At 40.2% G+C, this 19356-nt stretch overlaps 1 protein-coding gene across 6 annotated transcripts in view; it reads right to left on the bottom strand.

Annotated features, from left to right (window-relative positions):
* LOC137277358 (E3 ubiquitin-protein ligase NEDD4-like) overlaps positions 1-19356 on the bottom strand; it is a 77654-nt gene that overhangs the window by 36684 nt on the left and 21614 nt on the right. For 2 of the 6 annotated variants that reach the window (XM_067809053.1, XM_067809052.1), the window contains exon 2: positions 6832-6917. In XM_067809053.1, coding sequence (XP_067665154.1) covers positions 6832-6917 — 86 coding nt within the window. Of the gene's footprint in view, positions 1-6831; positions 6918-6996; positions 7122-12735; positions 12995-19356 lie in introns of those variants that run through there. The other 4 variants (XM_067809055.1, XM_067809054.1, XM_067809057.1 and 1 more) reach the window with 4 other exon arrangements.

Raw genomic sequence — 19356 nt, 5'->3', positions numbered from 1 at the left:
TGGTACATGATGTTATACTTATAAAACATGGAGGACTCCAGATGCAAGGACAGAGAGAGGGAATAACATTCCCGTCATGCCAACCTCCGAGAATTATACTAACTTTTCAGCTGCAAAATTAACAAAAACACTATCATCATTAAATTTCATTTGTTTGTTACTGAAGGTATGTTCAGAGACAGCACTGTTTCTTCAGATTCTCCAAATGTATGTTGTACTTGCTATCCTGGCCCCCTTCTTTACTTCTCATTCCCATGTCAGTCTATGCTGCTTCCCATAACATCTGCATCATGATCAAGTGGCTGTCTGATAGCAGATCCAGCTTGTTCTACTGCCTGAATATGTTGCATTGACTGGCTGACTATTCTAAGAATGCTTTGTTTTTATCATCATGTTTATCAGGGAAATTATGCTGGAACATGGAGGGTGTAGTGAGGAAAGCTGTATGTCAGTGCACACTGCTTAACAACGAACATCTTTATCAAAGACTTATCAATGTGCCAGCATACACAAACTAGCTATTCCAGCCACAGACACATGGGACACAGAGGTGAAAGAAGCACAGAAATTGGTAATATTACTTCAACGGATGAAACTTTAGAAAATGGCACAAAAGTAAAGATATTCAATTAGCCACTGAAACAATATCCAGATACCCATCAATATCTAACTCATGGTAGCACAGTGTACAATGTGTAAATATTCTTCATTCTGTATGTGCATACGATGTACCCTTGTTTTTCAAGTAATCCTGTTTGGTGTATCTGCACACAAGGTGTCTCAATATGTTTACAAACAAACACATGATTTAATTTTGACATTATCATCTGAAATCATCATCTGAAAATAGTTGCTATTTTTATCAAATCATTAGATTTGGGACACATTTGTCCACAAAATGATACAAATTTAGCAATTTCTTGACATTTTGATATTTTGTATCCAACCTCCTTTAATGAAGACAGACGGGTATTGTCATACACATATATATGTACATTATACAATTCTAATTAAATCTTCTGTTGGAGTTATTAAGCAGTTTGACGCTATTTGAGTATCTCTTATTTCTTGGAAAGAAACCATACTGCAAATAGAGATAGGGACGGATGTCTGAAAAAGTTCACTATGCTAAAAATACAGTCATCTTTGGGTTCTGGGAAAGAAAAAATGCGACATCTACAGCGTTTGACCTTCCAACAAAACAAATTATGAAAACTAGTCATCATGCTATAAGAGATTATTGCTGTGTCAGAAAATAGAAGTAACAAGTGTGTATCAGTTATGAACCAATCGTATGAGGTGCTTGTTAATGAGGCTTGACTGATGAATGTCATGGTGTTAGAAAGCATTTTGGCTTAGATGTTGTCAAAGAGACACAGTCAGCTTTCTGTGAATGAGAGCGAGTTTAGTTTAGTACACCACTTTCAGTAATATTCCAACAACATCATGGCTGGGGACAAAAGAAATGGACTTCACACATGTGGGGAATTGAACCAAGGTCTTCGGTGTGAGGAGTGAACACTTTCACCACAAAACTCCTCCACTGCCCCAACTTTGTGTGAATGTTAACATATCGGTAACTGTGGATGTGTTGATGTCAGATTTGTTAAAGGTCCGAGTCAACACAGGAATCATATGGTTAGTCCCGATATTGAACATTGTTGAATGAAGATGAACAAATAAGTGTTCTGATTAATTTAAATAATCAAAGACTGGTTGCAATGGCCAAACAACCAAACAATCAACAACATTTTCTCATAATTGAACACAATCGAGTCTGGAACATATCTTCGAAGTTGTCAGAGCCACAAAACATGTATAATTCATAGAAAACTTGCCTCACTTACTTAAAGGTCATGAGTGAATATTTCTTGAAGACTTCAGGAAGTTTAAGTTCATGATATATCAGTCATTACTTACTAGGTAAAGTAGCAAGTTGCACCACTTACATTGGATGTAAAAGCAATTTATGCAGCCCATGTTATACACATCTGTAACAACATCCTGAATATGAAAATTTGGAAAACGATGCTAACTAATTTCATTCGATGATTACTCATTTGTAATGAACCAATCATCAATTATAAGATTTCAACCAATTCCCAAGACATTAATACAGATGTTGGGTTAAAATACTGCTGTTCCCACACAGACAAAACTTACTCCAACACTTGAAGGATCTGCCGAGTGTTAGTGGAGACAGGACAGACTGACAGTTGCTGATTAGACAATTGTGGGACAACACAATGTTGTTTTCATCACAGGTCTATGAATGCTGTTCAGGATTTCCGATACAGTTCACGGGCATATTTCTTAAAGGTCACATGCAACGCAAAACACAACTTTGCAGATTCTGATACCTTTCAGTATGCACTTACCAAAACAAATCCTCAAAAATGTCAATTCAACCCCTATAAAGTGGAAGAAAAAAAACTGCGATGAAAAAAAAGCCCATGAAATCAGAGTTCAAACGAATCACTAAATTTCCCCCAGTGCTGGGGGAAAAAGTGGTTTCAACAGCCATGCTGCACTGTGCTCATAACGTATGCGCAGTGAGTAGATTCGTGGAGCATGAAACAGTATGCTTGCCCCTTAATATGAGGTCATGAGCAGTAGTCAAATCTTGGTTGTGTACAAAACAAGTAAATGATCTACTTGTTGCAAAAAAAAACAACTAAAAAACCAAACAAACAAAAAACATGTTGATTGTGATAAGCAGATGCAGTCACAAAGAAAACTCAATGTCTGGTTTATTGACACTGCCTGCCTGCTAGTGGCAATATGCAATGCACAACTTCAATCACTGACCACATGCAATTAACGCTTATCGGGCTCATAAGCCATAAACAAAGAGCCAGCTAAAGGTATTGGCAAATGAACCAGTGGCCAATGAAAAAGGTTCGCTGCACTTGAGTGCACAGCCACCGGCTCTGACTGAGTTCGGGATCATGGCTGCTTTGTTTCAAGGGAGGGAAGTAAAACCAAGTACAAAATACAAAATATTGCACTTTTGATTACTGATTACACGCTTATAATTTTGTTTATGTGTTTTTTCTTAATCAGCAATGCATTTTATATATCATGAATAAGTGATAACTGTGTTTTAATTATGTTTGATTTTTTGGTTGCATGTGGCCTTTAACTGATGGACAATGACAAAAAGGCCTGGTTCACAGGGAGACTTCAGCCCAAACCACTGCATCATCTTCAACTCAACACGGCAATGAGGTAACCTAGTGGGTAAAGCGTTTGCTCATCACATCAAAAACCCAAGCTTGACTCCCCACAAGGGCACAATGTATGAAGTCATTTTCTGTTGTCTCCTCCGTCTGGAATATTGCAGCATAAAATTAAACTCACTCATTCATTGAATTTAACTGGTTTTGCACATGTTCAGTGTTGGTAGGAATGCTTTTGTACTCTAAACCATGTTCACTATGATAGTCTGTTAGCAGTCCATGCTTTACAAGATAGACATGGACACTGGAGTCACCCTCTGAATGATACATATTCAAAACATGAAATCGAGACAATGTGAGTTGACTAAACTTAATGCATGGAACATTCCAAAGTAAGCATTCATAGAAACCATGCCTTTCTCAATCCCACGTGTACACTCACTTACACCAAGGGTACAGTTAGGCAATCACAAAACTTCTGTCACTGTCACTGACCATGTTAAACTAAGATCATTGAGATTAGTACTAATAGTAGTACCACCTACAAAATGTACGCAGTGAAACACACAGAAACACAATGAGCAACATCAAAGGAGGTAAAACACCCTATCTGATAGAACACCAGTTACACTGTTACCAGAAAGGTCATAAAATGATTGCTAATGAATTACAATGTTGAAACGTATGATGTGAAACCATTTGAACTGTGCAACAATTCATTACCTGTCCATGTGTAAAATAATAACAGCCTTTGAATTCACAGTAAGCACCTCCAATAATAACACAATTCTCAGTGAACACTCTCACTCACATTTATACGAATCAATTCTGTGAAGGAGCTCCTTGAAATGCATCCTGAGAAATGTGGGCACTCACCAAGATGTTTGCTTTTAGCAGTTTATGGGTGCTATGGCTAACAAGAATACTTTGAATCCACCTTTGATTCAGATTAAGTCATTTCAATACGAGCTAGGTAAATAACCACTGTAATTGAAGAAAATTGTTTATTTCCAATGTGTTCAACAATCATTGATACACACCTGTTACAACACTTACTATGACAAATGGAACTGATTTACAATTCACCGGTGATATATCTCATGTTAGGTCACATGGGCAATTGATGGAGGGCACCTCACATGAAGTCAAATGTGATTTCATTATTGTTTACAATTTTTAGTACTTTGCTCGTCATTTCAATAGTGATACAATTAGATATGTCTTTAAGGAAGCACAGTGATGATTTAACTGAAATATATATATGTAAAATGAACTGCTATACCGAATCACATTGGAAAATTTTAGATAATCTTGCTCATGCATTCCCAGCTCTCCAATAGGGAAGACTGCTCTGCATCAGCTGCATGACTGGGCAATCAAGGTGAGACTCATATAAACTATATTTGCAGAATATTTACAGTATGAAAATGAGGTATTTGGATACAATGGAAACTTATATACATAACAGATTTTTGTACAGATATTTTGAACACAAGGCAAAAGTTTCACTGTCACACAAAACTGTGATCCTCGCCGATATTGCTAGTTGCAAAGTATGTGAGATCTTGTACTCCCTGCACAAGGTGATATCCCTTCAAACTGTTTAATTCTAAGTATCATTATATACACAAAAATACATGGTTAAAGGATACAGATCAAAGCCTTTTCAGAATAACCCTACAATATCAACACTAAATATTACTTTAACATGTAATTTCTAGTGTGAGTTTTCACGCTACATTTGATACCAAAATTATCTGACAGAGCCATGTATCAAAGGTACAGCGGAGATTTACTGGATGGTATATAACATGGAGATATCAAGGATGTTCACACTTGAACACCAGATAAATCTGTGCTACAAAATATCAATTTTAAGCAGTTAATGGTCTGTCTAGAGTAATGTCAAGCCATAACATTTGTACTTATACTGAGTGAGTATAGCACTTTTAGCAATGTTCCAGCAATATCACTGCAAGGAACACCAGAAATGGATTTCACTCGGTCTGCCCACTTGGCGAATCGAACCCTGATGCTTTAACCACTCGGCCACCGAATCGCTCCCATTGGTACTAATAGAACAGTCCATTTGGTAAGGTGTATGACCGTATAAAACATGCTCATCCTATCTGAATAAATAAGCCACACTCAACATGTTCAATGTTTGCTTGGAATAAACAAACAAAAACTAACATCCATCACTGCATGAGGCAAGCAGGTCTACAAAGTCTGATATGTATCATGGCCTGATGTGATGAGAAAATGAAACAGATTACACTGAACTGTTAAATATGTAGGACACAACAGCCACTGTTCAATATTTATATCACCCTCCTCACAACTCCTGAATATAGACTGGTTCATATAATACACTCATCATGGTAATGGACTGACAGTGCCATAGATCACAGCATGGGATACACTGAATTGTCATCTCTGGTGTGTCCTTGTGTAGAATAAAGCATGACATATGAACATGCACATGTTTCTACATTGCCTTATATGGAAGCTATGAATTAGGAAATCACCCTCATAGATTTTACAGCATGCATGTGTTTATTGGTGTTACTGCTTTTAAGACATGAAATGTTTATCTAAAAGGAGGACCCAAACCATCCTAGTTTTGTTTCACATCTTTTCTTTTCACATCCAGAGCCTTTTAAACTTCAGCCAATAGGGCATTATGTTAGAGACAAGCAGCAACAGTGCAGTGTTGGGGTTAAAGGAGAGAGTTCGATGCAGGAGACCTGGTATTGATTCGTGTCCTGTTGTAACTTTCACAATATAGAATTCAACTTTAGGAAGATATTTAAATGTTGCTAAATTGTAATTACACTGTCTCTAATGAGAATGACATGAATCTAGTAGTAAATGTCATTTTATGGTTTCATTGTTAATAATGTAGACGGATGTAACAACTTCTGTATTTTCTGAAAAAAACTTTTGGAAGTCTCTACCAGGTATCAAATTTTCATGGTTACTCAATTTGACACTTACCTGATGATTGAAACAATTGTTATAGGCCTACAACTCACTTATGTAATACTTTTTGGTTCATATGAGGTTATGTGGGTCTTTTATTTGATGCTGTGAACAGTCAGTTTTTCAGTTATATCACGGCATGCTCGTTTCACCATGTACACGTGACAGGGAAGCTGAAGAACAGCAGTTCATGGACCTCAATAGTGAAATGCATAACGACTTTTGTACATGCACTTAGAAATAATGGCATTTCAATTACATGTCCCAGGACAATCTCTTTCTCTCTCTCAATCTCCCAGTTTTCCACCCTGTCTTCAGCTAAAAGGCAGATTGAGCATGTGCTGAGAGTTTAGTGAGAAAATGGTGGTAAATAATACCATTTTGGACAGGATGCTAAGGACATGTCTTCAATGTTATCTTGTCCCGGCACAGCATGACACATGTCATTCGTGTTGACTGAAAGGTATTTGGTACTGCAGATCTCCCTTGACCTGTCTGTCGAATTGTCTCCCACACAAGCATAATATCAAATAGTAAACATGAAGAACATGTCACGTGAATCTGGGTTACCTGCACTGCTGTCTTGTCGCATCTGAGAGCTACACGCGTGGGGGGCGTCTGACGAACGCCGTGTCCCTCAACCCCTTCCGCTTGAAATGTCAAGTCTTACCTTGCCCCAAAGATATCCTTCTTCGCTAGGTTAACACCTTCCGCCACTTTAATCCGAAGCAGTCGGGTGGTTCCTGGGGGTTCATTCTGAAAAACAAATCGGCCTAATTAGCTACGATTCAAACAAAGCGTCCGAGGTTTACCGATCAAATCGTCCGATACTTACTGGAATCTCTGGCAATCCAAACACTTCGGTTATACTCGCCATAAACTGTTTGCTATACTATTTGTAGGTTAACTTGTATACTAGATCTGTGCTGAATGTTGATGATCAAATGCGCAAGTCCGGGAAATGTACCCGGATGTACTTGCCCAATGACCTTACTAACGTCACGACCTGACTCATTTGCATGCCATGGTTTAAAATAGCTGCTGTAAACACTGGAGGATTGAGACGAAACAATTACTTGTCTTTTGAAAGGTGGGGTTGCATAACATGTTTCGCCATGCTTCATCATAACGGTGTCAATACATGGATTTGTTTACCCGATAAAAATGTGTAAATATTTCACAAACCCAAAGAGGGCCCCACAATCCACATGACAGTGACGATGCTCTTTAAAACCCAACTCAGAAAACATGTATATATTAGGTCAAGAATGATGGCAAGCCAGATTTTACCTTCTCGGTTGTGTATGGGCCGTGTGGGAACGTTTTCTCTCTATGATAACGCGCACTACATGGTATTCATTGCGCAAGCTTTACGATATATTAATTGATACTGAAAGGTGAAGCGAGAATAGATTACACAGACTGAACCTGAAAAAATACATGAGATCACGCAAGTCAATATGATAAATGAAGACATCATAGGCGGATCCAGAGGGGGTATGGGCCATGGGGAGCAGGATGCTCGCGCGCACGCGCGCACGCACGCACGCACGCACGCACACACGCACGCACGCACGCACGCACACACACACACACACACACCTACCTCACCCCCACCACCTGTCCTGAAATTGTGTTAAATCGTAAATGTAGGTTGAAATTGAAGTGTGCACCGACCGTTTCTCAATAGTGAACGAACCCTCACAAACCCTAACCCACCCACCATCACCACCCCGCCTTTCTCATAAACTAAATCTGTACCCGTTCTCTGACATGATTTAAGGCTGTTGTTCGACCGTCAAGAACAATGAAGCTTATCGCTTCACCACATTGCAATGCCAAGTCGAGTTCATACTGAAGGTCCTGATGAACATTCCTGAACTATAATCACACGTGAACTGTTGTGGCTCGTTCCCTACTGAATTTTTGTTACAAACCACAGGCGATGAGAGACTTTTTTTAGAATCAACATGCACGTTTCCTTTTATTTCCTTTATTCATACGTCCAGGTACGGGTGGGGAGTAGTTGAACCGTTGGCTCGTCACGCCAAAGACCCCAGTTCGATTTTCAACATAGGTAATGTCTAAAGCCATTCATGGTGTCACCGGCCGTGATATTGCTGGAATATTGCTAAAGGCGACGTAAAACTATAATCACTCACGGATGTGCAGGGGCAGTTATGATAACTATACCTTCCAAGGACACTACATTTAAATATAACCAACATGTTCTCTAGGAGTGATGATAAACAAATAAAATATCCAGCCTGTATTGCATGTACAGTCGCCTACACAATCACCCTATCAGCTTGGCGACAGTAACGGCAATATCCACGTTCGTATGCAGACGACACCGCTGTGGAGTGTTGGTGAGGGTTCCCACTATCGGGGCTGCTGAAGAAGAACAGGTCTGATGAACTGAGCATTTGTTGTGTGTGTGAATGAAGCTAAACAGGAGGTATTGTTCAGCCATATCGATTGTTACTTAAGTCGTGTAGTTTCGATACCATTGAAATACTGGTATCAGTGACGCCTCGTGTCGACATGTGTGTGTGGGGAAGCATCTTTCGAATTGCGACAGCGAATGATCTGAGCGCTGGCATCTTGCCAAGGTTTCGAAATCGGGATGGGAATTTCCTCTTTGGCTATGTAATATTCCACACTGCAGTGAGGCATGAAGCACATTCATTTCTTTCTATTTACGCCAGATATGTAACTTTTTAGAAGCATGGCATTAATCGTACACTTGTGGTGGTCGATCGCACGATTTACATTTCTATAGGAATCCAATAATAGGACCTAATTTCACAATCTACCCGGTTACTACTGACGTCCTTTACTGGTGTGTGGGGGCTGATTCCAGTGGGGCACAGTGTACCGATACAAACTTCCCGACAGACGGCAAAATGACTGAAATGCAAGATATTATACATATGATTTGTCCACTTTGTGTACTTTGCATGGCATCTAACTGAAGTTGTGTTGAAACTACACCAGATTATCTAGTCCATCCTTCGTACCATAGTATGGCGAATAATGTATACACTGGATAATAGTAGATGAGCGCACGTTTGCATAATTGTTCAGTAAAAGTATTTATCGATTTTATGAAATATTTGCTTGACAAAGGCTGAGAAGCTACACGGAAACGCTGCCATGATATTAAAATAGAGAAGGTGTTATCCATAAGTTGGCTACTAATGTCGTGAAATTCTCCGATTTTTTCAACTTCAATGAATCCTAACGGGATGAGACGTAGATTGTCTTCAAACCGATTTCAAAGCAAACCATTTCAATTCCAGCAGCTCTAAAGATACAGCACCTCAGACCTTTCGGCTTTCCGTACATGAGTACAGAAGTACTGAATCAAGTACCTTTGAATTTAATCTGGTGTGCTACATACACATCACTCCCCTAGATGGTGACCCTGCCCATACAGTCTGGCCATCAACAAGATCTCCAGAACTCCGAGACAAGACCCAAGTCTACACCGTAGTACATCAGCATCACCATTTCCTCCAAGGCTTTCACCCATCAGATGACCGCCCCATGAAGAACAAAGCCCACATAGATGTCTGTTTTCCAAGTGGCAAGACCACCAAGATCCTACTGCATGTCAATGACAGAGGCTCAAACACTACTATTTGTTTTTTTCTCCAGTGTGCTTCTATTTATACTGTGCCACAACTAGATACTGGTTTCCGTTGTTTAGTGTCTCCCTTTGTTGTTATCACACTTGTAGTTTTACGAAGGAGTAAGAATATATCATAATACAGAGGTCGGTACTCCCATAGTGTCTCTTTGATGGAAACAGACTACAAATGCTGAAAATGAGCGGTTATTGAAATCTCCTTCAGTTGTGATCTATGCTGCGTTTAGACCAAGGGTTTGGAAACACCAGATATTACAAGACTGGTTGCGATTATCATTTTACACCACACACGTCATAACTCGACACTGAACTGGAGACAGTAGATGAGAAACACTGCAAAACAGTCGAGACAACCAGCACTGACTACAAGCCTTGAAACAACATGGCTGACAAGGAAGGGTGCACAGGTGTAACAAATGTGCGTTACGTCAGGTGCAGTGTACTTACTTTTGGGAATAGTTTGAGTGAAGAGAGTTTTAAATGGTCAGCTGATGTATAAAATCTTCCCAAAATGACTATTTTCGATTTTAATGTGTCAATATCAGTGCTTCAGACCCCCACCCCCACCCCCACCCCCACCTCCAGACCTCTCTCTCTTCGTCGGCAGAACGTTAGCACCTTGACTGCATGGGATAATGCAACTGCATGTTGTCGATACCGTGAACCTAAACACACCTGTGCCTCTTTCAACGTCGGGTGAAAAAAAGCACGTGGGGAATGTTTCCTGTGCATAAAGTCAGCTGTAGTGAGGCTTGTTGGCATGGAATGATCTCTTACAAACCACAAAGAAGAATGAAATGGATCAGTGCTTAATATACTTTGCACTATATCTGCCGTGCAGTCGTGCCTCCCTGAACACAAACAGAAAGACTAGAAGCGAACGGTAGACATCGTATCCATTGTGAAATTTGATATGGTGCCTATATGGAAATGTAATCCCATTGTCACGCTTGTTTGTTTAAATCTGCACCAGGGGCGATAACTATTAACTCCGCACATGGTCCCCGCGACGTGACAGAGAGGCATGGTACCGCTCGCATAATGCAAATGCATCTGCAGTGAATGTTGAGTTGTAACTGAAACACACCTTTCCACATTCTCATAAACATTATCTCTGCGCAAAAAAGCATTTTGATTGAAAGTAAATCTGATATCTACACTGTACAACCGAAGGCATGTTGTTGAGTGCCGCAATAGGCAGGATTGTAGCTTTAAAACAATCGAGTTGGGACCGGACAATTCATTGATAGATATCAGCTCAGATCACCTTAATCGCCTCTTGCAATCGTTTTACAGAAGATCATGTCAAACCCGGATATTCACGCGTACATGGGGAGTTTCACATTCACACGAACATATCGGTATTTTCCATCTCGAAAACGAATTTTTGGCGGCAGGTACGAACTGAAATATTGCAGCAGTAGTATCATATAATTATTGTGAGCATTTGTCGTTTTTCACTGTGTCCACAAAGATATCGCAACGGAGCAAAGGACTTGCAGTTGTGTTTTATATTTTGAGTATTCTTCGGATGACAAAACTTGCAACAACTTGCCCCTCCAAATCGATAAATACATTAACCTAGGAAGGGAATCCATGTCATGTGGAAATCGTACTACATTTCATGTTCTAAATATTGTTAGGCAGATTCATACAAATATTCTACTTCAAGAGGCATACAAATGGCATACAGTTTGCATAGATATGGTATACAACGCCATCTCTTTGTAACCAAGCAGTAATGTGATTGGACTCACTGGTTAAAACCCTGTAAACCACGTGTCTGCCTGCTCCCTCGGTATATTGCAAAATATTCCAACACAAGATTTAATGACTGAAGACTACAACTACTGGAGAAAACGATCGATCAATATGAGTGAGTTTAACATCAGATTCACAGCGGCGTTATCTACGGTATTTTTTCTCAAACTCTCATCGTGTAAGAATAATGCTTTTCCCCTATGAAATAATAATAGAAGTTGGAGACCTTCAAGTTATACGAACAGAAATATACTACAAACATTTAAGTAATATCGATCTAAGACTGTGCTCTCCATGACTTTTAACTATATTTCATGTTCATAAGAAACACGGCGATAGTCGTCCTTGTTTATCACAGTGATTAAGATAAGAAATAGAAGGAAGTCAACAGATTGCAAAGCCAGAGAGGCCCTGTCAAGGTTAACTTTACAGCAACCAGATCACATGAGTATGATGCACACGATCGAAACGTCATGATGCATCAACGTCGATTCGATTCAAGCAAACGATACTCTAGACATAAAAATGCGAACAGAAATTGTGAACAGTTGTGTATCTACAAGTTTGATGTACTTAAAATGCTTAGCAAGCAGCGTCAAAACGGCAAGTCATGGTGTACAACCGACGAAGTAAACGTCCGCCTTTCATCACCCGACGATTGTTTCTATGGGGCTATGAACAGTTGGAAGCTATATGTTAGTCTCTTCGTGATGGGGGTCCACAAATGCCTGTACCTGTTGACCTAAAGGATCACACCTTTGAATATACCGTACGTGTGAATATCTTAAATTAAAGGGGACCTAGACTCTGGCAAATTTGGTCACAAAAACAATCTACCACTCCTTCATGCATACACAGAAATAATTCCACAATTCATCACACACTACAAAAACTACTTCCTGTGATCACATAAGGAAAGTGTTTCCGGACACTGGAACCCGGTTTAGTTACAACTTGGTCCCCCTATCCTGATCTACCCATAGTGAACGGACATGGTCGCATGGTGTAAATTTGTAACGATATATGAATGTACAGAGACTTCTTGTTGAAGGTGTTTAATGTGCAACAACTCACACTCCTGGACATACAGGAAATGTTAGGAACGTCGGTCCATTATGACCCGTGACGATGTTAAATAGGACCTATGTACTTTATACTTACACTCGCCGATGGCCGTTCGTTTACAGGTGACTGTTCGTTTACAGACGGCTGTTCGCTTGCCGGTGTCGCTACTGAGCTATCCGTCATCGTTGTTCCCCACCACTAAATCATATGAGGGGTCCTCACCTACATCAGTATGTATATTTACCAACGGTAGATAGTAAAAAGTGACTGATACAAGGGAGGAACGCTGTGTTGCAATAGCCCGTCTCTTGACCGCAAGGTCGCTTAGTCATAGACAAGCTTCTCTTGTCAACACAGCCAGGGGTCGTCTCAAACCGCTTGAGTAAACAAAGTCCACAAGCCAGTGGACATTCACAGCAACGACTGTAAAATCCACCGAAGCTGCGTTTGAGGCGGTATATAACGGGTGTATTTTCAAGGCTGTGTCCTTATACATGTAACATATACTGTAATAAGAGGAGGTCGTCGTGTGTGCATTAAATCAGATCTATGAAGAGAGACATATGCACATGTAAATGAATATATGTAGTTCAACGTCATCACAAGTTTTCATGAACATACTTGAACATACTTGAAATTTCAAAGGCGAATGAATATATCCTAAAATATATCTGTCAAAACAGACTTTTATGATTTCCCCTGCCACATTTGACACGATATATACACGCTTTCTGCTGAATTAGTTGGCACACTTACGTGTGCAGTGTATAGTTAATGTGATTGTGATGTTACAGAGAGGTTTCCAACAAACAACAGTGAGCTATGGCGTGTGGTAAATAGTTGACATACTTTGACACCTGAGTGTATATAACAGTTTGCCACTACATTCCTTTGTTGGTCATGCAGAATTATGGCTTTATGTCTATTGGCAAGAAATATATTAAAATCGATGCCAAATATCCAATAAATAAAACGAGTTATTATAAACAGGGAGGTAGAGTATAGAGGTAGAGTATCCCCGTTATAAAGGAAGTCACGTGCATGAGTGGGCACGCAACTCGTAATGGAAGGGAGGTAACTCCAACAAACCTAATGACCAAACACTTGCATTTTTCATTCACACTTGCTAATGGCACATGTGTGCAGTACTCGTACATTGAAGTAATTCCGTTAAATTTAATGCCATTTTAACTATATTTTGAAATAAAGTACATCTAATAGTGAGTGAGCGAGTGAGTGAAATTTAAAGTCATTTCGGCAAAATTTCAACCTTATCATAACTAAAACACTTGATGCTTATAATTTTATTTTATAACTAAATGTCACCGAAGGGCAGTAAAACATGTCACCAAAGGACACTAAAACAACTAGTATATCACAGGAAGACATTTAAATCTAGCATGCAACTTCAAATTATATATACAACATAAAAACAGATCAAAAGCAACTGAAGGTACTTTTGGGACCTGCATGGGTTCTAGTTGGGTTTACACCATCCCTTCAGACGTTGGCCATTGTAGGAAACTTTAGCCATAATTCAAAATAACATTAATGCTACGTTTAAAGAGCCGGTAAGCATAACTTTGCTTGTGTACCCCCACAGGAGGATATATATCTGATAGTAATATAAGTTTATCTATTTTGCATCAAATTCCTTCTGTCGCTCGATGTGTCCTGGTTACACTGTCGTAACCTTGCACCAAGGCTGTGCCGAATACTAAGATCATTCAGGTGTAGCAGTTCAACGTTAAAAGAGTGCTATGACACATTTTTCATGCATGAAGAATAAACAGTAATAACACTCTAGAGCGTCAAACCACCGTTTTCGGTTTTCATTCGAACCAGCCGCGTTTGATTGCTGAATTCAGCGCAACCTACATGCGAGGGGAGGCAACTCTTGACAATCCAAAGAAAGTAATCACGGTGTCAGTACGACATCCTTGCAAAGTGCAGCATTTTAATTTGCACATTTTAATTATAGTGTAATATCGATCAAGTGGTACTGGAATATAGCATCTGTTGACCACAAAACACAAACTACGCGCAGTAGACTACACTTGTACGCACATGGTTCTTGTTGTCGTTATGGGGTTGGAAATTCCACCTCTCATATGTGAATGGCGCATATGTGCCAAACGCTTGTCGGACATCTTTGTTTGTCTGTATCAGGGATAATCTACAACTATATATAGTCTGTCTGGTTGTATCAGGGATAATCTACAACTATATATAGTCTCTCTGGTTGTATCAGGGATAATCTACAACTATATATAGTCTCTCTGGTTGTATCAGGGATAATCTACAACTATATATAGTCTCTCTGGTTGTATCAGGGATAATCTACAACTATATATAGTCTCTCTGGTTGTATCAGGGATAATCTACAACTATATATATATATAGTCTCTCTGGTTGCATCAGGGATAATCTACAACTATATATATATAGTCTCTCTGGTTGTATCAGGGATAATCTACAACTATATATATATAGTCTCTCTGGTTGTATCACGGATAATCTACAACTATATATATATAGTCTCTCTGGTTGTATCAGGGATAATCTACAACTATATATAGTCTCTCTGGTTGTATCACGGATAATCTACAACTATATATATATATATAGTCTCTCTGGTTGTATCACGGATAATCTACAACTATATATATATAGTCTCTCTGGTTGTATCAGGGATAATCTACAACTATATATAGTCCCTCTGGTTGTATCACGGATAATCTACAACTATATATATATAGTCTCTCTGGTTGTATCAGGGATAATCTACAACTATATATAGTCTCTCTGGTTGTATCAGGGATAATCTACAACTATATATAGTCTCTCTGGTTGGATCAGGGATAATCTACAACTATGTATAGTCTCTCTGGTTGTATCAGGGATAATCTACAACTATATATAGTCTCTCTGGTTGTATCAGGGATAATCTACAACTATATATAGTCTCTCTGGTTGTACCAGGGATAATCTACAACTATATATAGTCCCTCTGGTTGTATTAAGTAGAACACGCACTATTCCTTCAAGAGTACAGCCTTTGAGAATGTAGAAATCGTGGATTCGAACTCTTCTGTCGCGGATAGCCCCACTGCGCAGTTAGACAACACTAAATAGGGGGACAGGCCCATACCTTGGGCGACATAGAAGGTAATGAGGTACACTGCTTTCATGCCATGGACATTGTTACGTAATCATCGATTCAGACTTCACCAGTTACATAATGTTTCCACAGCAGGATGGAACAAGTTGTAGTGGGAACTGACCATTTACTGAACTGTGACGTCATGTCTGTATCCCACAAGCTGCACCTTATCAGTGTTCCTAGAATGTGACGTCACAAGGTCAGGTGACTCGCCAGTCAGACAGTGACAATCGTGTGATTTTGACTGGTGTGACACAAGCACCATCTAGACACAAATACAGCGAAATACCTATCAGTTTTCAACGTAGGAACAAAGTCTCCTCAAATGTTTATAGGTAACGGCGTGATCACCTATATCTATCAACATTAAAATCAGCTTCACCAAAACCTTGCTGTAAACATGATACACATACTCCTGTATGGCATTGTACGTGTATATATACGAAACACTTGACTTAGATACCGGGCAACATCTCTATTCAGGGAATTAGGATCAACCATGCACACACTTCAGGTTCCTGGTTTCTTCACAGGTTGTGTTATACAAAGCTTGTGAAGAAACCTGTGAAAATTAAAGGGGTAATATATATCTTAAGGGAATTATGATCAGCCAGTACTGGGTAAAGCCATTTAACACCTGATTGGAGTGTATTGATGTATATAGAGTGGCTGGTGCTTGCTGGACTTAATGCCGCAAGTCCACAAACCGACTCAACCGACGATGCTGCTAATCAAGGTGACACACCTTGGATGTCAATATGCATCTTCTATATTAGTGTATACCATTTAGAGGAGGCATCACAGAATAACGAGTATATGACATGTTTTAAAGATGTATGTCATGCATTCGTGTTTGAGTGACTTGTAAATGCCTTTGAAGAACTTCAGAAAAGTAGACTACTGACAGTTACTCCTAACCCCATTCCCCCAGGAGCAAACAACACGCCAAACTGTATGTTTGTGCATGAGTTTATTACTTTTAGCAGTATTCCAGCAATATTACGGAGGGGGACACCAGAACCCGGCTTCATACATTGTACCGTTTGGGGAATCGAACCCGGGCATTCAAGCTGACGACAAACCAAACAGAAACAAAACACTATTTTACAGAAACGTGAAATACTAATGTCGTTTCACTGCATGGACCGGAGCGTTTACAGAGGAACTGTTTTTGGCATATCACATATATATCACAAACATTTCTACACCTCCACTTAAAAGTATGTATACTGCAAGCGAATATACCTTTATGTATGACCTGAATACAAAAAAAAGAATGTTTGCTTAAATGCATATGATCCCTCATTTGTTTCCCCTCGGTACACTTTGAGATAAGGTCCAGGTGCTGACAAACGTGCACGACGGTGACGCTAGTCGACTGAGGGTCAAAAGCCGCACATCCCCAACCCCCTTCCCCAACCCAACCTATCTTCATATTGCCCCATTTGTTAAGGCATTGTTTTAAAGTGTCTATTGAAATGTTGCGAAATTGAATGTCAACTCCTGATGGGCAATTGCTGCTCGGCGCAAACAGTGCACACCATTGCTTTGTAGGCACTGTATACTGTATTGGAACAGAATGCATATGGTTGAAATGTATATATATTGATCAAATTAAGTGACATATAATATGTGTATACATTGTGTCGACCACATATGCTGTATTCAGCGTAGTAACAATAAATGGAGTCAAATTCAATACACGAATTAGCTCTCCAGAGGCAATACGAGTAGATGGTATCGTCAGACTGTACAAACTGACATAGCAAGGGCGTGTTGGTGTTTTTTCACCTTCGTAGGAATCGATAGGAAGGTACAATTACGAGAGTCGTGAACGCGATGTAGACGATGGAAAAGTGTTACGTGTAGTTTAACATTCGCCTTTGTACACGAAACCTTCGAATGTCATAGGATCCCTTAAGGATTCTCATTACAGAGATAAACAGGGATGATCATCAGCTGGAGCTGAGAAGGGGATGGGCATTGATTGATGAAGCTGAACACAGGATGGGCATAGATTGATGAAGCTGAAATGAGGATGGGCATAGATTGCTGAGCTCAAAAGAGGATGGGCATAGATTGATGAAGCTGAAAAAAGGACGAACATAGATTGCTGGAGCTGAGAAAGGGTAGGGCATAGATTGACGGAGGTGATTAGGAGGTGATTGCTGGAGCTGAGAAGGAGATGGGCATAGATTGTTAGAGCTGAGAAGGGGATGGGCAAAGATTGCTGGAGCTGAGAAGGAGATGGGCATAGATTGCTGGAGCTGAGGATGAGATGGGCATGGATTGTTGGAGCTGAGAAGGGGATGGGCAAAGATTGTTGGAGTTGAGAAGGAGATGGGCATAGATTGCTGGAGCTGAGAAGGAGATGGGCATAGATTGCTGGAGCTGAGAAGGAGATGGGTATAGATTGCTGGAGCTGAGGAGGAGATGGGCATAGATTGCTGGAGCTGAGGGGGAGATGGGCATAGATTGCTGGAGTGCGTGATGAGTGACATTCAGCAATAGTCCAACTTTAAGGCGACGATGTGTCCATAGTCGAGTCTGGACTAAACAATCCAGTGATCAACAGCGTGAGCACCGATCAGCGCATTTGGGAACCGATGACATGTTTCAACAAAGTCTGACCACCTGATCCCGTCAGTCGCCTCTTACGACAAGCATGGGTTCCTGGCACCCGGACCTTCCCGGGTATTAGATTGCTGAAGCTGAGAAAGGATGAGTATAGACAGTTGGAGTTAAGAAGAGATAGAACACAGACTGCAGTACCTGACAAGGTGGTGAGCGTGGGTTGCCGGAGCTGAGAGTGAGTAAGTTATAATTTAACTTCGTATCCGTATGATTTCAGTCACATAGCGACGTGAACAGGCTTACACATATGCACAAATCCATTATTAACTAAAAGGCACTATCAAAAGCAATGTTTCATAGACACATGTCAATGGAGCATAGAAAGGGATGAGACAGGCTGATCGCAGAGCAAGAGATTGGACATAGACTGGATGTGAGAAGGGGATGAGCATAGGCTGACAGCAATGAGAAAGGATTGAACATAGACTGGAGGTGAGAAGGGGTTGAGCATAGGCTGAAAGCTCTGAGAAGGGATTGGACATAGACTGGAGGTGAGAAGGGGCTGAGCATAGGCTGAAAGCTCTGAGAAGGGATTGGACATAGACTGGAGGTGAGAAGGGGTTGAGCATAGGCTGAAAGCTCTGAGAAGGGATTGGACATAGACTGGAGGTGAGAAGGGGTTGATGACAATGTCAGGAGCATATGCTGCTGGGGATGAGAAGGGGGTGAGAATCGACGAAACAAGTATATAATCTATATATATGCAACAGTACAAAATAAGCCCATAAATATAAACAATATACCCAATGTCAAATCACTGGTGGATGCAGTTTGATATCCAGGTGAGTTTTTCTCTAGCGTATTTTATACCAACAGATCTTGCTGACCCGATTACCAATTCTATAATACTTTGTTTACGACCTTGTAACGCTATGGCAAGCAGTTTCACGCCTCGGTAGGTACATTAGTACTCATAACTT

The sequence above is a fragment of the Haliotis asinina genome, chromosome 3 (genome assembly GCF_037392515.1).
Source record: "Haliotis asinina isolate JCU_RB_2024 chromosome 3, JCU_Hal_asi_v2, whole genome shotgun sequence".
NCBI classification, from domain to species: domain Eukaryota; kingdom Metazoa; phylum Mollusca; class Gastropoda; order Lepetellida; family Haliotidae; genus Haliotis; species Haliotis asinina.
Note: the sequence above shows the minus strand (reverse complement) of the source record. Positions and strands in the feature narration are given on the sequence as shown.